This window comes from Natator depressus, chromosome 11 (assembly GCF_965152275.1).
Source record: "Natator depressus isolate rNatDep1 chromosome 11, rNatDep2.hap1, whole genome shotgun sequence".
In the NCBI taxonomy this organism is placed as follows: Eukaryota; Metazoa; Chordata; order Testudines; family Cheloniidae; genus Natator; species Natator depressus.
In genome coordinates, this window is record NC_134244.1 from 35,742,153 (window position 1) to 35,768,039 (window position 25,887).

The 25,887-nt window shown below is 40.9% G+C and overlaps 1 protein-coding gene across 4 annotated transcripts in view; it reads right to left on the reverse strand.

Moving 5' to 3' along the window:
• LOC141995926 (sodium channel protein type 2 subunit alpha-like) overlaps positions 1–25,887 on the reverse strand; it is a 111,509-nt gene that overhangs the window by 53,429 nt on the left and 32,193 nt on the right. For all 4 annotated transcript variants that reach the window (XM_074967457.1, XM_074967460.1, XM_074967458.1 and 1 more), the window contains exons 9-14: positions 23,928–24,069; positions 22,004–22,210; positions 15,101–15,400; positions 10,180–10,527; positions 7,455–7,587; positions 3,919–4,157 (exon numbers count right to left, since the gene is read on the reverse strand). In XM_074967457.1, the coding sequence (XP_074823558.1) occupies positions 3,919–4,157; positions 7,455–7,587; positions 10,180–10,527; positions 15,101–15,400; positions 22,004–22,210; positions 23,928–24,069 (1,369 nt within the window). The remainder of the gene's footprint in view (positions 1–3,918; positions 4,158–7,454; positions 7,588–10,179; positions 10,528–15,100; positions 15,401–22,003; positions 22,211–23,927; positions 24,070–25,887) is intronic.

A 25,887-nucleotide genomic window follows, 5' to 3' on the forward strand; every position in this document is an offset into this window, starting at 1 on the left:
AAATGAGGAACTGAGGATTTAATTGAAACCAGTAGAGAGGACACTCTCTGCATGCACATACCCTTAATTAAGGTTAATGAATTATTAGAATGGATAGTGCAAAGCCTACTTCTTGTTAACATGCAGAGAAAGGAAATCAGGAACTCAAAATGGGGGAAGGGAGAGAAGGTGGAAAGCAGGACCTTGGATTGGCAAATGGCTGGAGTGAGAGGAGCCTAAATTAATCTTTTCAGAGACAGACTATAATATCTTGGGAAAGAATATTCTGGAATATGTAATGAATACAAGGAAAATATGAGTTATTTCAGTTGCTGAAAGGAGGAAGGAAACCTATTTTATAGAAGAGCATCTCAGACTGTTATTTTAATTTTCTGTGTTTTTATATTTTATTAATGTACTGTTTTAAAGGGTCATTGCTAAAATGTAAAGGCTACAGAAAATGTATCTTTTCTTTAAAACATCTTCTTACAGAGCTATATGTCAGCCCTACTAAATCAGTGTTCAATATGAATAGAAGCTAGACTGCTTAACACCCAGCAATAATAATCAGGGCACTTGGCTGATTTTGGTTCTCAGGCGTGCATATGGCATGAGTCTGTGTATCTCATTCCATCCCTCTCCTATCCATACTTTCTGCAATCTTGTGCACTGACAAGGGATTAAAAATTTACAAGAATCCTGTTCGCAGACAAAGAATTCTTGCAATTAAGCATGAAAATGGCAAGTGGAGTGGATGAGACAGGAGAGAGAGAGAGAGAGTGTGTGTATATATACAGATATATATACACTCACAAACAACAAAGTTGGCAGGTCTTACTATTCAAAAAGGCAAGCGTGCATAGTCCCAAGCCTATGGGTGAGGTTTTAACAGTGTATGTAGATAAATATGTAAAATTGACACAACACTTCTGCACACACAACTGTCAAATGTACTTAGCTATTCTTTATAGTGATTTGTCCAATACAGTATTAGTATCAATGCTACAATACCATACCACATTTCATCTGGATTACAAAAATGACGGCACTAGAACTGGTAGGAATTTTTTTGATGGAAAATGCCATTTTTGTCTAAATCAGAACATTTAGTAAAATGTGTTTACTTTTATGAACATTTGCACAGAAATGTCCATTCTGAGACTTCTGCAAATGTGTTTCAGAATTCCAAAATTTTATGTTAAATGTTTTTCATTTTTATTTTATTTTTATATTATTTCATACCATGTCAGCACTACGACTGCTACTGACATGACACAAAATAATGGTTAAAATATTGTGTTCTATTGTTTTATTTTAATTTTATTTTAAACATCATTAAGGGCAGCTGCTATTTAGTACTGATTTGAGTGACCCTTTGATGTAGAAAAGATAAAATGTTTCAGTCAGTAGTAAGAAGAAGCTGCCCTAAATGATTTTGAAAATAAAAAAAATATAGACTATTTCCACAATTATTTCATGTTATGACACATCAGTTAGCACACAATGTTATGAAATAACGTAAAAATAATATAAAAAATTTTATGGGAGAAGAGAGAATAAAATAAAATTCTAAATAAAATTTCAGAATTCCAAAATGAAGATTTTCTGAAACTGATTTTTTTTTCTTGGAAATTCCAGTTCACGAGAAATTTAAAAAATATTTGTTTTTTGTTCTGAAATGTCTAGTTTCAAATTCCAGCTTTAAATGGCACCCAGTTTTTCTATTGATATTGTTGGTAAATTTACAAACACTTGAGTACTTTCTGATACACAATAAAATATAATCTTCCCGTTTGGTGAGTATTTTTCCAGTTCCCTAAAGTGGCACTGGCATGTTAGTAGCGAGAGGAATGCCATTCCAGAATTACAGGTTTCAGAGTAGCAGCCATGTTAGTCTGTATTCACAAAAAGAAAAGGAGTACTTGTGGCACCTTAGTTTGCAAATCAGTGGCACTACTATGGGTACCCGCATGGCCCCACAGTATGCCAACATTTTTATGGCTGACTTAGAACAACGCTTCCTCAGCTCTCGTCCCCTAACACCCCTACTCTACTTGCGCTACATTGATGACATCTTCATCATCTGGACCCATGGAAAAGAAGTCCTTGAGGAATTCCACCATGATTTCAACAATTTCCATCCCACCATCAACCTCAGCCTGGACCAGTCCACACAAGAGATCCACTTCCTGGACATTACGGTGCTAATAAGCGATGGACACATAAACATCACCCTATACTGGAAACCTACTGACCACTACACCTACCTACATGCCTCCAGCTTTCATCCAGACCACACCACACGATCCATTGTCTACAGCCAAGCTCTACAATACAACTGCATTTGCTCCAACCCCTCAGACAGAGACAAACACCTACAAGATCTCTATCAAGCATTCTTACAACCACAATACCCACCTGCTGAAGTGAAGAAACAGATTGACAGAGCCAGAAGAGTACCCATAAGTCACCTACTACAGGACAGGACCAACAAAGAAAATAAAACACCACTAGCTAAACTAAAACCTCTCCAACGCATCATCAAGAATCTACAACCTATCCTGAAGGATGACCCATCACTCTCACAGATCTTGGGAGACAGGCCAGTCCTTGCTTACAGACAGCCCCCCAACCTGAAGCAAATACTCACCAGCAACCACACGCCACACAACAGAACCACTGACCCAGGAACCTATCCTTGCAGTCCGTTGCCAGCTGTGTCCACATATCTATTCAGGGGACACCATCATAGGGCCTAATCACATCAGCCACACTATCAGAGGCTCGTTCACCTGCACATCTACCAATGTGATATATGCCATCATGTGCCAGCAATGCCCCTCTGCCATGCACACTGGCCAAACTGGACAGTCTCTACGTAAAAGAATAAATGGACACAAATCAGACGTCAAGAATTATAACATTCAAAAACCAGTCGGAGAACATTTCAATCTCTTTGGTCACTCGATTACAGACCTAAAAGTTGCAATTCTTCAACAAAAAAACTTCAAAAACAGACTCCAACGAGAGACTGCTGAATTGGAATTAATTTGCAAACTGGATACAATTAACTTAGGCTTGAATAAAGACTGGGAGTGGATGGATCATTACACAAAGTAAAACTATTTCCTCATGTTTATTCCCTACCCCACCGTTCCTCAGACGTTCTTGTCAACTGCTGGAAATGGCCCACCTTGATTATCACTACAAAAGGTTCCCTCCACCACCCCACCCCCCGCTGGTAATAGCTCACCTTAAGTGATCACTCTCGTTACAGTGTGTATGGTAACACCCATTGTTTCATGTTCTCTATGTATATAAATCTCCTCACTGTATTTTCCACTGAATGCATCCGATGAAGTGAGCTGTAGCTCACGAAAGCTTATGCTCAAATAAATTTGTTAGTCTCTAAGGTGCCACAAGTACTCCTTTTCTTTATTCCAGAATTAGTACTTTCATATAAAAGTAACTGAAGACAATTCAAAGAGCTATTCTGATAGTGGAATATTTTATTAGATTTCTGACATTAAAAAAATATTTTCTATGCTAAGAGTGTCAGCACCAACGGGAGAGAATTAAATCATCATCTAGCAGCTAAAAAAGACAAACTCTAAGATAGGCTTCAAAGAATCTGTCAAGCAATTTACCTAAACTGAAGATTATGCTGTCAAACAATATTCAATGATTACATTACAACTCAAGATTATGGGCCTGATCATGCTCCTGTAAAAATCCGATGTAACGGTGGCGTCAATGAAAGAGGCCACTCTTATCTGTGAGAGTCCAGTGTACACTTTCTAACCTGCTTACAAAAGGTTGTCTGGAATGAAGTTAAAACAAGTTTTTATCTATCTAATCTATCTAATGAATGCTATATATATGCTTTCTTTTAGGAAAATTCATTTTTATCCACTACATGCTACATTACAACCCACTTACCAGGTTTCCCACAGTCAGCACACTGCTGAACTGTTCTGTCATTGGGTAGTGTTCCATGGCCATAAACAATGTGTTTAGAACAATGCAGATAGTAATAGCAAGATCAACAAATGGATCCATCACAACCAAATTGACTATATGTTTTACTTTTAACCATGGGCTCCAGCAGTCCCAGATCAAGAAAGTGTTTGCAAATCTGTACCAGCACGGTGGACATTTTTGTCTGGATTCTTCGAGTTCTGGAAAAAAACGTGTAACATTAACTTATAAAACCAACAATTTTCCTAACAGAGCCACTAGAAGTGCTTAGTTTAAAATTAAAAAAAATATCCCAAAGGTTTATGTGCAGCTAAAATATACTATATGAAAGAATTAGTCATATGTGATTTGTACACTAAATACACACATTTCCAAATAAGCATCTTTATAAGCACAATGATACTGCTGCTTTCACATTAGCTGTGTAGTACACTATTTTCTCGACTAAAGACATATTCACTAGTACAATAAACAATACTAAACCACTACTTTCACATACTGCAATGTAAGGGATACTCTCATTCTTTACTCAAATCAGTAGCGGATTATGGTTTTGTGGGGCCCTGGGCCAGAGCAAGTCAGGGCCCCTCCCCACCCTTTCTGCCTGCAGTCCCCTCCCCGGGCACTCCCCAGCAAGCCCCGACACCCCAACCCCACTCCCCGGCAGGAGCGGCAGGCAGGCAGAGCGGGGCAAGCCCCTGCACCCCAACCCTGCTCCCCAGCAGGAACACCAGGTGGAGCAAGTCGGGGCACAAGGGCACCCTTTTTCTGGGGCCCCCCAATTGTGTGGGGCCTCTTGGCCCAGTGGCTAATCCACCACTGACTCAAACCACTGTTTTGTTTTGTTTTTAAAAATGCAGTATGTGGGTTAAGACAAACACAACCCATTCCCCCACTCAGTTTTAGTAGGACAAGTTGTCTTCTCATATATTTACAATAAATCTGTCAATTAAGAAGCAGATCTATTATGTAAGCCTGTGTCCTCTGTTGGGAATATCTGATTCCTATTTTTCCTTACATTTGACATCATCATAAAGGTCAGATTTCCAGAAGCCAAATTGCCTCTAAATAAGGTTTGATTGCAAGGATGAACATCCGTGTGAGAAATCAAACCTTGATGGGATGTTTGGGGATAGGACAGAAGGAACATGGAGATATTCTGGTTTAAGTGAAAAGAAGTTAGCTTAGTGAAAAGCAGCCTCCTACCCCTTTTCCCTCCACCCCCGGCAAAATGTCCTGGCACTGTTTAGTAGAAGTTGCGTTTGAGTGTGTGTATTGCAAAGGGCATCAGTAGGTGGTGAGCAATTTCCAAAATTCTGTATAAATATTGGTCGTGAAGATCTTCCTGCAGTAAGACAGAACAAGTTGGTTGGGTGGAATAACCAAATTTCTGAATGTTTAGCTAGTCAGAATGCTGGCGGGGGAGGATTATTGTTAGGAATCAGGGCCTCCAGCAGAGCCAGTCTCCAGGTAACCTAACGAGTGCAGCGGGCCTATAGTAGTCTGCATAATTGGCTACACCACATGATCAGTTGGAGGAGTCAGCCAACCAGCTCTTAAGCTGAGCACCAGTTCAGCGACTGTTCAAAGCATTTGCTCCTGGTTGTGTTAGTTCCAATTCTCACCCTTCGCTCTGGTTCCTGACTTCGGCTCTGAACTTTGGTTCCATCTCCTGGCTCCTGACCCTTGGCTCTGGCCTCTGACTGACCTTGGGCTGCAATTTCTGGCTACTGATACCTACTCTAACCACTAGCCCCAAACACCCACATCCCAGTCACTGACAGTGACCCTGAACTGGGATGGAAAATGGGCTTTCAGAGAGAATGATTGGGAGGACAAGGAAGACAGGGTTTCCCTAGCCGTCTTCTAGAGGTTGAAAAACCACAGCCTTTGAGGCTACAAAGGAGCTATCAGGATGACATAAGCTCAGATCTATCTGATGTTTCTGCCTGTCCTTGCTAGTAAGGGAAAAGGGAGAGAAAGGTAAACAGTGAGAGTCTTCTTCAGCTAAAGAAGAGGTGACAGAAGAGCTCCCATAGGTGAGAGCAGCACTGTCCCAGAATTTTGAATAATGGGAAGCAAACTGACCCATCTACACATAGGCTTCATTTAGAGACATTGGCAAATTTGTACTAACTTCTTGTATAAATCACTCAAATTTGTATGGACTCAACTGACATCAAATCTAGTAGAAAGGAAGACTCTACTGTGATCTGAGACTTGTAAAAATGCATTGGAAGTATTTTTACAAGAGGATAAGTAATGTACACCTTCATCTCTGATTATAATTAAGCTTGGATTGATTTGCTTCTCTGAGAAATGAGAAAGTGACTCATTTTAAAAAAATCTGTTGAAATTTTTACTTTTCACAAATGAATTTGAAGAGTACTTTGTAAATTTTGTTTATACATTTTCTTTAAAGTTTGAGGTCGAAGACACATTACAAAGGAAATTAAATAGGCTTTGTCTGACTTTTTAGAATTGCTGTTAAAAAATTTCCTACACATATTAATTAGTAACAGTGTGCCAAAAGGTACCATGATAGATCTTTAGAGCAAGTCAAAATGTTATGCTATTTTGAATGAAGTTCCAGTATATTCAGTTTTCATCATGTTTCCAAATCACCTTTCATTCTTCTAGTTTTTGTGAATAAATATTTTATAGAAGGAACTTGCAATATATGAGGTTTTTATGAAACGTTATTTATATTTTTGTCTGCATCCCTCTAGTGTAACTCAAGAGAAGCAGTGGATGTATAGCGTTGGAGGGAGCCAATTATTATAGGTGTTTTTTTAACCAAAAGACATTGATTGTTGTTCACTTTCCATACTTGTCTGTCTGTCCTTGGACTTTAAAGTAAGGACTTTGGGTAAGGACCATGCATAACACATCCCTGTTATTATCCTTGTTATTATCCCAAATTATTAATATGTAATGATAGTTTCTGTGAAGGTTTGCTTTAATCTCCTATTGACCTGATGTTTTAGAAAGAAATCCCGTTCTGCGGTATCAGCCATCTCTTTGGCCTCTACCACTTCATCATAAATGCTAGTATCATGGAATAGTCTTTCTCCTTTTAAAAAAAAAAGCTTAAAAAAAAAAAGACATAATTAGTCATCTGCCCTTGGATGGCTGTTACCCTTTGGACCTGATCTCCCTTTCAGTGACTGCACTAAGAGAAATTCTCTTTCTTTCTCCTCACAGGGGAATCTAGTGTTTGCCGAACAGTGTTTATTTTGTTTCTTCTACTCTGTTCTAGACTGGAGCCAATATATAAAAAAATATAGATTAGGGTTAATATCATAGGAGGCTTAGGGCAAATAAGGCTAAATGATTAAGAACATGTACTGGAAATGTTCATTTTGTACTTCCAGTGCCATACAGACTTCACCTGTCCAATTATACAATTACAAGTGAAATTGTGTACATCTTGTCTTAAGTGCAGCAACTAATAAAAATTCAGTGAAATGCGTATAAAAATGAAATTCGTCACATACCTTCCATTGTGTTTGTGAGTATGCTGGCTATACTCATTGCTCTTTGTCTTGCAGTAGAATCTTCCAACATTTCCATGGAAATTTGATAAGAACTCAATCTTCTTTTTCTTATTTCTGTTTCTGTAGTGGTGCCCTGCAAATGAAATGCTGGTGAATTAAACCATTTTCAGCAACTTATTAACAACACAATATACAAATCCTATCATGACTTTCAAGGGAAGTCTGCTATGAACAGCTTCTTATCCAATATATTAGATTTTCCTTACATACTGCAAGTTTCTGTCTCCACTAGGATTAGCTTTGCTGTTTCCTAGATGTCTGGTGGGAATTTCAAACTGCCCAACAAGCAGTGAGCTAATCGGAAGCGGGTATATGAAAATACACGCAGTGTGATTAGATAGAGGAGAAGGAGGATTTTAGGTTCCAGCAGAGATTCAGGTTCTCTCATTGAAGGGGTTGTTTGAGAAAGTATTGCAAGGTGACTCTTAATTTGGGGAGCAAATTGCCAAGCAGTGCTGGGAAGTTGGGGGCCAGTGGCTAATTTAAATGAATGTTGGGAGTAAACTAAAATTTGCTGCCAGATATCTTTTTGCTAAATGCTTATTAATTTCTTTAGAAATTAAGTACTTGTGGCACCTTAGAGACTAAGCAATTTATTTGAGCATAAGCTTTCGTGAGCTACAGCTCACTTTATCGGATCCAATGAAGTGAGCTATAGCTCACGAAAGCTTATGCTCAAGTAAATTGGTTAGTCTCTAAGGTGCCACAAGTACTCCTTTTCTTTTTGTGAATACAGACTAACACGGCTGCTACTCTGAAACCTTTAGAAATTAAGTGCAGGTGTAGCCTATTACCCGAAGTTCCTGACAGATGTGCATATTTGCCAGTCATAAGGTGGCAATGGCAAAGAAATTAGTATTTAAAAGGATAGTATTGGTGCATGAAATACAGTAGTAAGGAATTAATGATGCTAGTGCTATTAAATGTTGCATTCCCATCCTGCTAAGAAATCCACAATTTCTATGAAAGCATTTCTTGTGATGGAAAAATCAAGTTATAATAATTGTTTTTTCATCCACCTAAATCTCACTGTTTCAAAAGGGTTGCAATAAATATGGAAGTCACCACTTATTTTCCTAGTCCATTCCAGTTTATAAATGTTTACGATATATAATATAAGATGGCCTGGGACTTTTGCTTTCTGTTTTATATGATCTCAAGTTACCTTTATAAAGCAATAAATATTAAACTCTGATTTAAACATTCTTTAGCAGGCTACTGCTCCTGAGCATGTGTATTATTTTTTTTTTTTACAATTTTTTCTTCTCCTCTTGCTTGAGACATGATACAGTGGTCTGAACATAGGAGTGGGAGTCAGGAATTCATGAATCCCAATTCCTGCTCTCTCACCAAATCACTGTATGGCTTTGGCAAGTCACTTAGAGCACTACATGGTGCATTGATCTGCATTGTATGGAGTGTAAATTCTAAAGCACAGCAGCACGTTACGCACTAACTGGCCAGTGTAGACCCTCCTGGCGGTTACTAAAAGTTCCCCCGTGTGTGTTAATGTAGTACTGGTTGAAATGGGATGACATTAACGTGCAGTAGGGAACTTTTAATATGTATCAGCAGTTAGAGCACAACACGCTGGTGCACATGAGTATTTACCTCCTGTTCCCAGCTGGTGCAGACTAATGTACTGTGTAGACAAGTACTCACTCTCTCTGCCTTAGTTCTACCACCTATGAAATGGGGATAATAACTCTTGCTTACTTCACAAGGGGGTTGCAGTGATTAATTGGTTAATGCTGGTTTAGCATGAAGATAAAAAGCTCTGTACGAGTGATGACAATTATCATTCCTGAAAAGGAGACTCGACATAAACAGGCTGAATCTTTTTTAGATGAAAAGATCTATCAAATATGCACAAGCACACATATACCAACTGACAGTTTCCTTCGTTACTTTTTTGAATTTCTGGTCCAAAGACCTATGTCAAGATAGGAAATCAACATAGAAACAAAACAAGAAATTTATGGTAATAGTGAAATTTAAACACTGCATTGTAATGAATATGTTTGTGATTAATTTTAGTACTCTTAAAAACTAGCCAGTGTCATTGACCATACATTTTGTAAAATATTATATTGTATATACCATCATTTTTTGTAAATATTTTAAATATCTCATATTGGATTCCAAAATTTTACAACTTCAGCTAAAATTAAATGCAATTGGATGGGTGTATAATAAACACATTTCTCATTAATATTATGTACCTGGTCTTCCTCCCATTGAAGTTCTTGGGGTTTGCCATTGACTTTAATGGGAATAGGCTATCACCCCTTATCTTGTTAGTTCTATGCGTTTGCAAGCACTGTACTTTTACTTAGTTGTGGACTAAAGGAAGTTTATCTATTTCAATGTGTTTTGTTGGGGCAAAACTTAGATCCAGATGCAAACATTCAATTAAGATACTTTTCTCTCCCTATCCTATATGCAGATCTCCCATTGAAGACAGTGCATGTAGGGAGAGCAGAATATTTGAGTTGAGTTCTGCCAGATGTATCTGAAAGGAGATTTCCCTCCCCCCACCTTTACTGTGTTAAAAGAATTACAAGATATAGATGAATTTGAAGCTATACAAACACCTGCCCGAACTATTTCAAACTTGCTTATATGACAGTGAAGTTACTATGATCAGTGGTTTATCTAAGATCACCTCTGGGAGAAGTTGTCCAGTAGGCGAAGTGAGAGCTGAAGGTCCTCCAACCAAAGAAACCACCCCATTGCAATCTACAGTGCTGTGCATCTTCCCATTTGGTGGAAGCGCTGTCACCATCCTGGATGACCTACTGGCTTCACTAATGTTACTGTTGCGTCTTTCACCATGTCTGTTTGGAGCAAAGAAAGACTCTCTTCTGCTCTCATTGTCTTCAAGAGTGCTGTGTTCATCATCAGCGAAGTCATTTTCTGATCCTATATCTTTTGCTCGACCTCTGAAGCTGAAAATGCTCGTTCTGCTGTTGCGCCTTGGGGAAAACAGGGAGCCACGAATACTCAGCAAAGACTGTAGGAAACCCCGCCCCCCCACAAAGAACAGCATTAGTAAATGAAACACTTTAAAATACAATATCTTGTTTTCTCATGGTAAGTAGTAACCACACTCTAGAAAGAAGATATTTATTTGTTTTTAAGCACCAACAGTGTGCTCCCAGGGCCACGTTGTCTCCTCGGTGGGTGGGAATCATTTCTGAAGTGTTATGGAGGGTGTAGTCAGAAACAGTGAGGGGAATGAAGTCTAGCCACTGGCATCAGAGTGTTTGGTTGTGGGTGAGGGGAAGCAGGAAGGTTTAGCAGTTAGGAGCATTGGCAAGAAGAAAAGGGACTGAGGTGGTGTCCACCATTTTCTGGGTTCTGGGGAGAGGCACGCTTCCCACCGATACCCTGACAATTTGTGTGCTTTACTTTTTTCTGTCTCCCACAAGATGGCAGGGATGAGGGGTCCTTGTACATTTTTCTTTCCATTCTTTATGGGAAACAGGGACTCTAAATCACAAGACTCATTACTCACTGCATCTCACTCTACTTGCCTGAGGGATGAGTGTTCTAATGATCAATGCTAAAATCACTCTGGATAAGCCTAGGCTGTACACCAGTCTGTAGTCTTCACCAGCGGGCCCCGTGATGTAGGGGCAGCGTAAGCAGCACACTCAAACTACCACCCAGTGAAAAGTTTGGAGAAGACATGCTGGAAACTGTATTGGCACATGCCCGCCCTCACTGTGCTGTGAGGGAATGGTTGCAGAGCCCTCGTAGACTGCACAGAGTTCCCAGAAGGCCACCACTTACCCATTACAGTTCTAAAGGTGGTTTTTGCATATAGTTGAAATTACTTTTAATAAAATTCTAGGGCCATGAGATCTAATTCTGTCCTTGAATGGGAATGTGGGACTTCAAAAGGAGCTTGTATGAGTGTCCCAGGGCAGGATTTGACTCAAAGCAAGTACACAGAGATCAGCAGGGACCAGAGTTATCTGAAGATGACTTTTTACCACTGAGAAAAAGAAAATCATTCTTTGTTGGTAATTCTTCTGTTTAATTACAGTACAAGAAACTGCTTCATAGAACCTTTGTCTTCCTTTCTGCATATTTCATTAGCAGCATTCATGAATAAATAAAACTAGTAACAGTCCTGGAGAAAACAAACCCTGCATTAAGCTTTCTTCAATCTTCCTTTTTTAGCAGTCTTCATGTCTTGGTATATTAAGTCTCAATTCAGACACTATTCTTTCAGGAAAAACCCGGTATTTACATGCATAAAATAATAGCATTTACATTCAGATTTTATTGTGAGTGCAAGAAAGAATATGAAAAGCAGAGGCTACTTTTAAAAAAATATTTATCCCTACATCTGTACTAATAACAAATACTGTTGGAAATATAAATATATTATAGGTGGGTCTGGTAGCACTGCCTTTTATTAAGGCTACCCAACACTTTCAATTATAAGACCCAGACTTATAACTTTGACAGACTTTAACCATTTGGGCTGAAAATTTCCATGCCAGCTATCTGCCTCAGTCTAAATGTTTTTGGAAAATTCCGCTTAAAGTTGCAGAGCCATTTCCAAGAAGGAGGCTAAGGAAATATGTTGTTTTGCCCATTTTAAAAAATTCTGATGTCCTTTTCTTTGGAAAGCTCTAGTGTCCTGTCCGCGTCCTGTGTCATCCGTCCGTTCCCGCTTTGGGGCATAGACTTAAACTTTGGCATGGGGGTGATCTTCATTTCAATGATGTTTCTTTTGCTATCCCCATGAAAATCTGCCCAAATTTGGTAAAGTTATAAGCCCTTGAAAAATAACAGGTCACACATCTCAGTAGAGACTTCTTAGGTTTTAGCAGCTAAATTCCCTGAAGTTTCTGTCTACCTGGAGAATGCTCCAGCCTGGAGCTGAGCAGGACTTTCCCTGCAATTGCAGCTCTGGGAGCTGTGGGCTGTGCTGGGTCCACTTGAACTGGCACTTGCATTGAGAGCAGAGAGGCTCTCTGTCCTGTGCTCTCAATGCTTCCCCTGCTGTGTTCAGGAGGAGGAAGCTGACAGATTCAAATGTGATGGAGACAAGAGCCAGACCTGCGGAGAACTTGCGAGAAGTAGACTGGGACAAGGAGCCTGGGGTGGAAACTAGGAACAGAGGTTGATGGAGATGGGATGGGGAAGGTGAGAAGAGGGTAAATGCAAATGGAAGTTGTGGTGAGCAGGAGACTGTGACTGGCTGGGTAAGATGATTGGGATTCAGTGCTGGGGAGGGAATGTTGAAGGCGGGGGAACTGGGAGCCCAGGGGTGAGGGAGATGACTGAGATTGTCTGAGGAGCCAGGTGGGGAGACTGCAACTATCTGGGCAAGGAGACTGGAACTGGCATAGGTAGTCTATAAGGGTGAGACTAGGACTGATATGAGAAGCCCCTGCTGAGTGACCCATGGGGTATCAATATGGTGCCAAAGATGGAATTTCTGTTTTTTCTGTTTGCTTTTTTAAAAACCAAGTAAATGACACACAAACTACACTAAAAGAACAACATTAAGGTTGCAAAGTCAAGCACTCAAAAGGTAGGAAATGCCAGAATTAAGGTTGTCTGTATAACCTTAATTCAGCCCCCTGGAGTGTGTGCGCTAAGATAAATTGTTACTTACACAATCATATTCTATTTTTTTCGCAGGACTTTATCATCATTCAGTGAATAGAATGGATGGTGCTCACTTAAGTGAGCAGCTATTTTGTTTTTTCCTTGTTCAGAGTGTGGCTCCATACTTATTTACTGCACGCTATTCAAACCCTACTGTGAAGACAGAATTATTAATTTCCTCATGGGCTTTTCTGTGGCATTCATCACTGTAATATATCCAAGTACTACACAAATGGTTATGAATTTATTTCACAAAACTCCTGTGAGGTGAGGGATTGAAATTATCCCTATTTTACAGATGGGGAATTGAAACACAGAGAGATTGAGGTCAAATTTGGCCACTAATTTTGGTGTCCAATTTGAGACCTCTAGGACCTGATTTTCAGAGTACTTATTATATATAGTGCTTTATATGTTCAACACATAGCTCCCATTCACTTCATTTGCAGCTGTGAGTGCTCAGCATTTCTGCAAATGAGACCTGAAGGTCTCAAGTCAGACACCCAGAAAATTAGGAATGTGCAATTAGTGACAACCCATGAAAAGTTTGCTTTAAGTAACATAATGCATCCTTTATCACATAGCAACTCTGTAGCAGAGGGAGGGATAGAATCCAATTCTCCAGGGCATCTTGCATTCTTAAGTCACACAGTATCCCCATCTGTGACACAGGGATGATAATACGTATCAAACTCAGACGGATACTGTCAAGCTTAATTCATGACTATAAAGCCCTTTGAGCTCCTTAGATGAAAGGCATTATATGGGCCTGATCCAAAGCCCATTGCAATGAATGGTAAGACACTCATTGACTGTAATGGGCTTTGGATCAGACCCAAAATACATAAGTTCAAAGTACTTATTGGTATTATTATATCAAATCAAATTATAGCTACCCAAGAATTTTTATCTTTAGACATTAAATGGGCACCTAAATGCATACAGTATCTGGGAATTTGAATTGAGTTATATAAGCAGTTATCCCAGTGTGATAGAAGGGATACCATGACTTAGGACTTCTCTGCGTAGGGAAGTTAGTGTGCAGCAAGCCAAGGTATAAATCTACAGCACACTAGTTTGACACACAGTAATTCACTGTGTGGATCCTGCTACCACGCACTAAGTCTGTAGTGCACTTTGACATCCTACTGTTTCAAACATCAGAGCATTTTAACATTTTGTTATTGAACATTTAGTGTGCTGTAGCAGGATCCACAGTGTGAGTTAGTGGATGTCAAGGTAGCAAACTACAGATTCACATCCTGGCTTGCCATCCACTAACTTACCATGAAGACAAGCCCTTTCTGTGGTGGAATATAATGATGCTCTCATATAGAATGGATTAATTTAAAATGAACAGTATGTCTAAATTACTTATTGGTATAAGCTTAAATGTTTCCCATTCTCATTATTTTGGAAACTCAGGAATACTTTTCTCATTTGCCGTCATTTAAAAATAAGTTCAGTAATACAAACAACAAAAGCTAAGGGTGGTCTGGAATTCCTCGAATGCCGAGAATACATGGGGATGTTGTCTCCTACAAAGGTTTATTGTTTGGGGCTTGAGATGATTTAGGAGTGGACAACCAATGAGTAACTTATGTAAGTTTTCCTAATGAGTTCCAATCAAAACATTTTTACCACTCCACACCATCAAATACTCTGTGTATGCCAGATATTTTATAGAAATACATTATTAGAAGTGTTTTAGCAAAGTTTTGGGTAAGTAAGCCCATGTTAGATAATTTAACAGAAACATCCAGCTAACTGTTTGAAACACTGCTGACTATAATAATTACAAAAACTAAGTTTACATAGAAGCTCTTTTCCCCACATTTTCCTTTTCTTCTCTCTTCATATAGTCATAGTCTTCTACCTGTAACAGTGCTGAAATTTCAATGATCAACAGATCGTGGTAGTAGAAGAACATAGATTATTTAGTAAGAGCACTGTACCTGGTGGGGGGAAGTGAACCTCTTTTCATATGTCAGTCGACTCGCTTCCATCGAGAATCGGAAACTTTTCCTTCTGATACTGTCCTCTGATTCAGATTTGGGGAACTTTTCAACATCTCCTTTGTCCTCTGCTTCAGACAGTTCCTTCTGTCTTCTTTTCTTCCTTCTGTTTCTCCTTTCTTTAGCACTCTTTGAGCTCAACTTCGATGCTTCTGAGGAACTTTCCAAGAGCTCCCCTAGTCCCCCTACTCCACTCAAATCTCTTGACGCAACTGACGCTGCTGCTACTGCTGCTGTTGCCTGTTGGTTTACAAGGTGTGGTATTTTTAGAATGTAGCTAGGTAACAATTTTATATACTTGTACTGATTTTTATTATTATCAGTGTAATAGTTGCAACTTGCAAGCAACATTTCAATCCGGCAAACATTCTCAAAAAAAAAAATTCAAGACAATTTTGTTTAGAGAAATATTTAGTTCCCTATTATATAGAGCACAAGACAACAAAAGAACTAGTTTAAGTCGTAACATAACAGCACAGCTCCCCAAAGACAAAGGTACAATACATTAGCTTAAAATCAAAGTAGTACAAGAAATCATGAGCATTGCATCCTCCATGCACTTCAGATCTATGTGCTTCTCCCTCTCTCATGAGAAAGGCAATACATTCTACTACAGAACAACTCAGCTGGTCCCCTCTGCCTGTTCACAGCGAGAACTACTGGTTGTTCTTTCTTTATGGAGATATGTAACTCATACCATGTGACTTGATCCATTAGAATAGGTAGAGGGATTGATTGACTTAACCATTGGTGCAAAGAGACATTTAGGGCAGATCCAGGACCTTTTCCTGGGGGTGACTGTAAACTGTTCTGAAATGCTGCAGTGGAGGATATGTTGGGGAAGCTGCCAGGCCTCCACAGGTTGACAAGGTCAGAAGATGTGTGACTCCAGAAATGGCTAATTTTGTGTGTGAAAAGAGGGATCAGTAATTACCCACCAAAATAATATCATATTTGGTACCAGAGTTATTCAGGGTAGATATGATGTACCTCTCTGAGAGGGGAGTGGCTATATTTTTGGTTGATGTTAGAGAGGGAATCGTTAAGCTATCTTAGAACCTGGCTACAGGTGGGGGGACGCAGCCAAGCTGTTTGCTGGCCTCTCCTTGTGGCATGTGTTCAGTGTCAGTACTCATTTGATAGGGGAGCTGGTTCTCTGATACACTGGAATTTAGGGGCAGACTTAGGGGAAGGCATCCCCAGAGAAGCTGGGGAATGGGGTTGTGGCTCCTAATGTGTTGTGTAGCAAGGAGAAAATCCACTTTTCCAGCCCATTTACCCTCACACAAGAGGAGGGCATTGGAGTCCTAGCCATAGGCTTGGATCAGATGCCGTGAGGCTGGGGGAGCTGATGACAACCCTCAAACAGGTGGAAAGGAATGATGATCCAGGCTATATGAGTTGTTCCTGGAGTGTTCCCAATGAGTAATTTAATAAAGTTGTGGCCTAAGTAAACCATATCTGTTGCATCTTGTCTTTCTTCCTGTGTGTCTGGGACAAAAGTTCTACATCCCGCTCTAAAAGAACTCAGCTGGTTCTTTCTGGCTATTCATAGTGAGGATTAATTGTTGTTCTTTCTATGTGGGCTTAGGAAACACATTCTTCTTTGAGTAGTGTCCCTGTGGGTGCTCCACTTTAGGCGTCTGTGTGCCCCTGCACCTCTAATCAGAGATTTTTGGTAGCAGTGTCCCATTGAGCCTGCACATGTGCTCTCCCTCCCTCCTGGGCGAACCCCCCTCACTTCCTTCTCTACCACTCTGAGGGAAGGAGCAGTTGTCCCTTCCTGATCTGTGTCATTAGCATAAGTAGTGTTTGTTTTGTTACCTTTAGGGAGAACAAAAGTATTCAGGCTAGTGTTTTATTTTATTTTATTTTATTCCTTTGGTTTAAAAAGAAAAGAGAAAAAGGAAAAGAACTTCACTTTCCTTCCCTGTCTGGGGGCATTTCCCACCCCCACCCCTCCCCCGGGCATCTAGTAGACTCATAATTATTTTCTTTTTCAGTTAAAAAAAAAAAAGTAAAGACCATGTTCTTCTGCATATTCCTCCCTGCTAGAGGATGACAAGCCCCTGCCCAGGGGCTTGCCTGGCTCTCTCTGCTCCAAGCCGTGCCTCTCTTGCCAGAAGTCAGTTCCTCTAATGGCCAGACACTCACTGTGCCTGGGAGACCCTCACAGAAGTGTTTTACCTGCCACACCTAAAACTGCAGCCTCACAGGAGCTGGGAGCTGAAATAAAAAATTCCTCCCTATAGAGAAAACACTTCAGTCTGCAGGGGACTCCGGTGGGTGTTGACCTCAGATCATCCCCGGAGCCTTCACTTCAAAAGGGGTCGAGTGGTGAAGAGGAGAGAGAGAGAGAGAGAGAGAGAGAGAGAAAAAGAAGAAGCCACCAGCAGACTCTCCCTGGGAAGGCTCCTCTGAGCAACTGGCCAGCCAGAGGGGTGTTCCCCAGTGTGGCCATCTTGGCACCAACCCCCAAGCGACTGCCCAGCCAGAGGGGTGTTCCCCAGTGCGGCCATCTCGGCACCGACCCCCGAGCAACTGGTCAGCCAGAGGGGTGTTCCCCAGTGTGGCCATCTCGGCACTGACCCCCGAGCAACTGGCCAGCCAGAAGGGTGTTCCCCAGTGCGGCCATCTCGGCATCAACCCCCGAGCAACTGCCCAGCCAGAGGGGTGTTCCCCAGTGCGGCCATCTCGGCACTGACCGCCGAGCAACTGGCCAGCCAGAGGGGTGTTTCCCAGTGCGGCCATCTCGGCACTGACCCCCGAGCAACTGGCCAGCCAGAGGGAAGTTCCCCAGTGCGGCCATCTCGGCACCGACCCCCGAGCAACTGGCCAGCCAGAGGAGTGATCTCCAGTGCGGCCATCTCGGCACTGACCCCCGAGCAACTGGCCAGCCAGAGGGAAGTTCCCCAGTGCGACCATCTCAGCACCGACCCCCGAGCAACTGGCCAGCCAGAGGAGTGATCTCCAGTGCGGCCATCTCGGCAGCGACCCCCGAGCAACTGGCCAGCCAGAGGAGTGATCTCCAGTGCGGCCATCTCGGCACCGATCCCCAGGGAACTGGCCAGCCGGAGGCGTGATCCCCAGTGTGGCCATCTCGGCACCGACCCCCGAGCAAATGGCCAGCCAGAGGGGTGATCCCCAGTGTGGCCATCTCGGCACCGATCCCCAGGGAACTGGCCAGCTGGAGGCGTGATCCCCAGTGTGGCCATCTCGGCACCGATCCCGGGGAACTGGCCAGCCGGAGGGGTGATCCCCAGTGTGGCCATCTCGGTACCAATCCCAGGGAACTGGCCAGCCAGAGGGGTATTCCCCAGTGCAGCCAATACCAGCAGAGGAACCTCTTGCTGTTAGCGCAGCTGCTGCTCCGGGTCCCGGGAAGCTCTGGAAGCTGAAACCTGAGAAGAGGCTTCCTGCTGTGAGCTCTGCCCTGCTCTGAGCTCTGCTCTCTGCAGGACAAGGGGCTTCTGTAAGCTCTGTGCTGCTCTGAGCTCTACCCAGGGCAACTGCTGTGCACGGACAGGGCACAGTTACCGTACCATCTCTAAAAGAGAGACACAGAGAAGCCCTGCTGTATCTCTGCTTCGGCACTGAGACACCAGAAGCTTCCACCATCATGCTCTAAGGAGAGGGGACAGTTACCGTATCATCTCTAAAAGAGTGACATAGAGAAACCCTTTGGTACCAGATGCAACAAAAGTCCCATCTAGGAAGCGTTCTGCACCTTCCCAACAATTGATACCAACTACAGACACTCCTCTGGGGTTCCGGATGAGCCCATGGTAACACAGGTGCTCTGATACTCTGGAGACCTGTGGCCTCAGTACCCAGGGAGAGACAATTACCATACAGTCTCTAAAAAAGTGGCACCAACAAACTTTTTGTACTGGGCAAAACTCTCATTTAGGGAGTGCTCTGCCCAACTATCAGTACTGACAATGTACCACGGACCCGCCTCTGTGGTACCAAATGAACCCATGGTACTGCATGAGCTCTGCTACCCTGGAGACCTGATGATTGGGGAAGAACCACAATCCCCATTACTTGGTACCAGGACCCCGGTATCGAGCACATCCTGGCACCCAGAATCGGTCTTAGCACTGGGTTGTATACTGCCAATACCCCAGGCAGTGGCACCCTTACCCACTGATGAATCTGACACTGGCCAGGAGGAGATCATTCCCTGGCCTTTCAAGGTGGCCCACCACCACCACACTACAAGAGTCATCCCCAATTCCATCACGCCAACTGCTTGTGCCTGCCTTCCTGCCTCTCCCTCCCAAGGCCATATTGTAACTCTTCAGGTATATACACACACATGGCGTGACTGTCTCCGGTGTCTCTCAAGGAGAGTCCACCAGATGGTTTGCTACAGCCTGGCACCTGAGCCAGGACAGGAGAAAGCCTTTTCAGAACAGGTAAGAAGGGGGAAGGGGGGGGGGAACCACACCTGAAGAGGAAGCTATCTCTTCAGCACACTTCTCCTCATCTCTCCCAGATGAGACTGTGCTGCCCCACCCCTCATCACTAGGTGAAGATTTAAGAACTTTCTGGATCTTACCAAGAGGGTGGCAGACGAGCTGCAGATGCCCTTACAGGAGGTGGCAGATACACATCACAAGTTGGTGGAAATTCTGTACACTACCTTCTCATCTAGAACTGTCCTCCCAATTAATGAGCTGATTCTAGATCCTACCAAAATCATCTGGCAGAGCCAGCCTCCATTGCACCAACCAGCAACAGAGTGTAAACAAAAACAACCCTACATCTCTACCCAAAGAGGCAGACTTTGTTTTCAACATCCGCAACCCAACTCCAATCCAATCATAGTGGATGTGGTTAATACATGAAGCAAGCAACATAACGCCAATCAACTCCATATGATCAGGCTTTGCAAGATGGCGTATTCATCGACAACATTACTGTTTAGAGTCATAAATTACCAAACTGTCATGGCCAAAACAATTTTGTTAATCTTGGGAAACCCAGGATGTTTCTGAAACATTACTGGAAACACAAAAAGAACAGATTCAGACCATCCTTAGAGAAGGTCAGTTAATAGCCAGACCGGTCCTAGAGACACCACTGGATGTAGCTGTTACAGCTGCCCGCCCAGTCTCCATGACAGTGGTACTGAGGTGGGTTGTGGGGATTGGTTTTTTTTGTTCGCTACACCTCTCTAGCTTTTTGGGGGGGATGAACTAATCACGGAAGGAGTGAAAATGTGCCTTTCTACCCTTTTCCACCTCCAGCCCTGCATTGATCACAACTCGACTGGACCCAGTGACCTGCCCTGTAATGGGTGAATCCTTCTCACTTTCTCACACACACAAAGAAGCATTGCACATCACCCCTATTCTCAGATTACTCCACTGACTCCCCATTCATTTAAACAACAAGTTTGCATAGACTTTATCCAGCTTTTGTTTCTCTCTGTTCCCCACTCTTCTTGCTATTCTAGCATCAGTCTCTGTTGCTTCATGCAAATGCACAAGTAGAGTGGCAGCTGTCTGGAATAGCCTCCAGATAGCCTTCAATTTAATTAATCTCCATCTGCTTTCAGATATTGCCTGAAACCTTATCTTATCCCCCTACTTGCCTATAGAGCTTTGTTTTTAACTTTGTAACTGCATTTTTAATATAATGTATGAAAAGTACTAGAGAAAATAAAGTTTATATTAAATGTTAATACACATAATGGCTAAATTTTTGAACAGTTCCATATCGATGACAATAGATATCAATACCAAATTTGAAAAAAGGATGTACCATTGCTAATATATGTTTTTATTCTCCACAATTCTGCTCCTTTCTGATTGATTTGAAATGACAGTGTTTAATGGCTATATATGCTATTGCAGATAGTGAAGAAATCTTTCTTTTCAAGTTAAAGATAGGGGGCCTGATTATCTGTTGCCTTGCGCCTTATGGAGTCATTTATACCTGGTCAAAGTAGGTGTAAAATAATACGTGTGTAAATGACTAGAGGATTCTGATTTGCTAGCATTTTACACCCAGTTTGTACTGACGTAAATGACTAGACTAGGTGCAAGGCAGTGGAAATGCAAGCCGAGAAATTAAATGTTGGTTCTCAAGTATAACACATTGTCAGACAATTTGTCTTTGGATAATAAACCCTCATACAACAGGTGTATATTAAAAATTACATTTTCTTGTAACATTATTTGTTATAAAAGATTATCCAAGAGGTAATTCCATCCATCACCCCTTTGTTACTTAAAGCATTTATATCCTTTTCTAAGGCCCTAATAGACTTAAGTGTGGTTACAACTAGGTATGTGCTTAAATACTGTGCTGGAACGAGGCCTGTGAGAATATCCTAGTACTAATACCTTTCCTTCAGTCTTTTTTTGTTCTGAATGTTTGGGAGGGATTATTAAATAGAGCAGCTCTGAACATCTTCTCACAGATTATAAACCAGAAGCAACTTATTTTAATGCCACCTGACTTTTTCACAACTGTTATGAGATCTGTAACCCCAGGATGTCATCAATATCATGCATGGTAATTCTCCATTATAGCCAACTTTCCCTAACATTGTAATCACCAATCTTTTACCAGTAGAATTTTACGGTGAACTTAGTAACAGTGGTTTACTGCACCATGAATTTGGTTTCTTGTCATTTTGTTGGTGAGATTATAAATTGTTGATTCACTTAATAAACTAGTTACTTTAGGTGATAAACAAGGCTTCTTGTTTTTCAGTTAACTGTTCAGTATATTATAACATGTACTAATTTATGTGAGTAATTTATAATTTTAGGCATAAGAATAAGGACGTGCAGAAACAGACAAAGTACATTTTTACACAGAAAATACCTGAGCTTCTTCTTGTTGTTTTTTTAGCTGTTCAAGCATCTGCTGAAATTCTGCCTCTTTCTGCTCTGCTTCTTCCAGGGTTGCTTGATTCTGTTCTTCATAGGCCATAGCAACAACAGCCAGGATCAAATTCACCAGATAGAAAGAGCCCAAAAAAATCACCAGAACAAAAAATATCATGTATGTTTTTCCAGCAGCTCGTAGCGTCTGGGGGAAAACAATTCCGTATAAATGTGTAGTGTCACTGCTAGTCTGATAGTATGTTAGTGATGCAATTCATGCTCTGATAAGTAGTAGTTTAAAGGGTTTGTCACGACTAGGGCTGTCAAGCGATTAAAAAAAATTAATTGCAATTAATTGCGCAATTAATCGTGCTGCTAAACAATAATAGAATACCATTTATTTAACATTGTTTGGATGTTTTCTACATTTTCAAACATACTGATTTCAATTACAACACAGAATACAAAGCGTACAGTGCTCACTTTATATATATTTTTATTACAAATATTTGCACTGAAAAAAACCCAACGAAATAGTATTTTTCAGTTCACCTAATACAAATGGAGTGCAATCTCTTTATCAGGAGATAATGCTGCCCACTTCTTGTTTACAATGTCACCTGAAAGTGAGAACAGGCGTTCGTATGGCAGTGTTGTAGCCAGCGTCACAAGATATTTACATGCCAGATGCGCTAAAGATTCATATGTCCCTTCATGCTTCAACCACCATTTCAGAGGACACGTGTCCATGCTGATCACAGGTTCTGCTCGATAACGATCCAAAGCAGTACAGACCGACGCATGTTCATTTTCATCATCTGAGTAATATGCCACCAGCAGAAGGTTGATTTTCTTTTTTGGTGGTTCAGGTTCTGTAGTTTCCACATTGGAGTGTTGTTTTTTTAGACTTCTGAAAGCATGCTCCATACCTCATCCCTCTTAGATTTTGGACGGCACTTCAGATTCTTAAACCTTGGGTCAAGTGCTGTAACTATCTTTAGAAATCTCACATTGGTACCTTCTTTGCATTTTGTCAGATCTGCTGTGAAAGTGTTCTTAAAATGAACATGTGCCAGGTCATCATCTGAGACTGCTATAACATGAAATATATGGCAGAATGCAGGTAAAACAGAACAGGAGACATACAATTCTCCCCCAAGGAGTTCAGTCACAAATTTAATTAACGCATGATTTTTTTAACAAGCATCATCTGCATGGAAGCATGTCCTCTGGAATGGTGGCCGAAGCATGAAGGGGCATATGAATATTTAGCATATCTAGCATGCAAATACCTTGCAACACTGGCTACAAAAGTGCCATGCGAACACCTGTTCTCACTTTCAGGTGACATTGTAAATAAGAAGCAGGCAGCAGTATCTCCCGTAAATGTAAACAAACTTGATTGTCTTAGCGATTGGCTGAACAAGAAGTAGGACTGAGTGGACTTGTAGTCTCTAAAGTTTTACACTGTTTTGTTTTTGAGTGCAGTTATGTAACAAAAAAAATCTGTATTTGTAAGTTACACTTTCACAATAAAGAGATTGCACTTCAGTACTTGTAGGAGTTGAATTGAAAAAATACTATTTCTTTTGTTTATCATTTTTACAGTGCATATATTTGTAATCAAAATAATAATATAAAGCAAGCACTGCGCACTTTGTATTCTGTGTTGTAACAGAAATCAATATATTTGAAAATGTAGAAAAACATCCAAAAATATTTAATATATTTCAATTGGTATTCTATTGTTTAAAGGTGCAATTGATCACAATCTAAAAAATTAATCACGATTAATTTTTTTTAAGTTAATCGCGTGAGTTAACTGAAATTAATCGACAGCCCTAGTCACAACTGAATATGTCTATTCATACAATTTTACCATATAAATAATACTTAGCATTTGATTCACACAAGGTTCTTACCAACTGATAAAGATTTTCCCAGAAGTCCTGAGTCATCAGCCGAAAGAGTGACAAGAACGCCCAACTGAATGTGTCAAAGCTCGTGTAGCCATAATTGGGGTTTCTACCAGCTTTCACACATATATATCCTTCTGGACATTGACTGTGTGAAGACAGAATATGAGGTGTTATAGTTAACTTTCAGTCCACTCTGACTCTGTGTTATGTTTCAGAACAAAATGCATTATTTTCATTTGCCATATCATCTATTATTTTTGGACAGTTGTTCTTTAGGAAACTCTTGTTCATAAAAATTTTGTGTTTTAAGACAATTCCAGAAGGCTCCCAAAAACCCAGCTAAGATAAAAATAAATGAAAAATGCCCCTTTAGTTTGTATTTTGTTGCTAAGTAGCACTTGCTTGTTTTCCTTAATGGAAACCCGTCAAACTATTTAGTTCAGAATTTCAACAGCCACATTTTTCAACAATAATCTCCAATCCAAACTAGTAATTCCCAGACAAAAAATACTTGCTAAAATGGAGGTTGTAAATAAAGCTGGGTGAATAACTGATTTTTTGGTTCACTGGCAGATCTGGAAAAAAACTGGTTTGGGTTAAACCAAATCTAAAAACTGTAAATTGAAAAAAATTCTGTTTCTGGTTGAATGAAACATGGGGCTGGACACAGACATTTAGGCCAGTGGCACTCATATGGGTTGTGAGAGACCCATGCTGAATTCCCCGACCTGCCTGATATGGAAAAGTAATTTGAACTTCAGTCTCCCACATCACAGGAAGAGTGCCTTAGCCACTGTGCTATAGGTTAGTCTAAGGCAGGGTGTGCTAAATCTCTCTTGTTGGAGCGGTTCCATTTTGTATAAAGAATTAGGGTTATCAACTTTGTTTGGATGAATTCCTGGAGGTTTCATCACATGACATTACCTTTAATTAAAGATTAAATCTTTAATTCCTGGAGACTCCAGGACAATCCTGGAGGGTTGGTAACCCTATGAAGAATTCATTGGCGCAGCAGCTTGAAATTGGATCTCCCACATCATACGTGGATGCTCTAACCATCAGGCTATAGAGTCATCCTCATGGTCTTTCCAAGGCCTAATTATGAATGACTGTGAATTGCCACTATGAATGACAGTGTGTCAGGCAAAGAGAATAAGGATGCAATATTGGGGATGCAAATTCAAGTTCCTTTTCACATCCCAGGCAAGTGCACTAACCACTGGGTAAAAAAGTTATAAGGGAGGTCATAGCCTCAGCTTCCAGGCATAGGCCTCATTTATTTATTTATTTACTTATTTTGTTACTGTTATTATTGGCCAAACATATTTGGCAAATTCACAAATAGTTTCACGTTGACCAAAACAGCAATTTCCAGTGAATAAATTATTTGTCTGAACATTTTCACTCGCTCTCGTTGTAAATATCCAGTAATTTAGAACATTAGACAAATGTGGTTCTAAGTCAGGAAGTCCACAGCTAAGACTAAGAAACAAATGTTTTCTGTAAATTGTTTCACTCTACACATTTAGTTTCTTGAGCTTAACTGGCAAGTATATTCCTTCAACTCTGCCCATTTGATTGGCAAAGTTGGCCACTCTGCAAGACCTATTTAGAAGCTTGTAAATTGCTTAGACCTTGTGGAGTTTTCAAAGGTTCAAATACTTGTATAAAACAAGTATTGAATTAACCAGCCGACGCCCAAAAAAGTATTAAAATGCTCTAGCTCATGCTCAGGAGAAAAAATTACAATTTCTAGGCCAATCTGCACCAACCTAGTTTGAGTCTTAAGATTCAGTTGGATCACTGAGTGCCCTTTAGCTGTTCTCCCTGAGGCAAATGCACCAAGAAGAAACTGTGAGACACAGAGACACAATTCCTCCCCTAGCTCCAGAGTGGAATAATTTACTACACTTTTTTATGATGTAGCATATTACACCCATGTGTTCAGCCCAGCTCTGCTGGC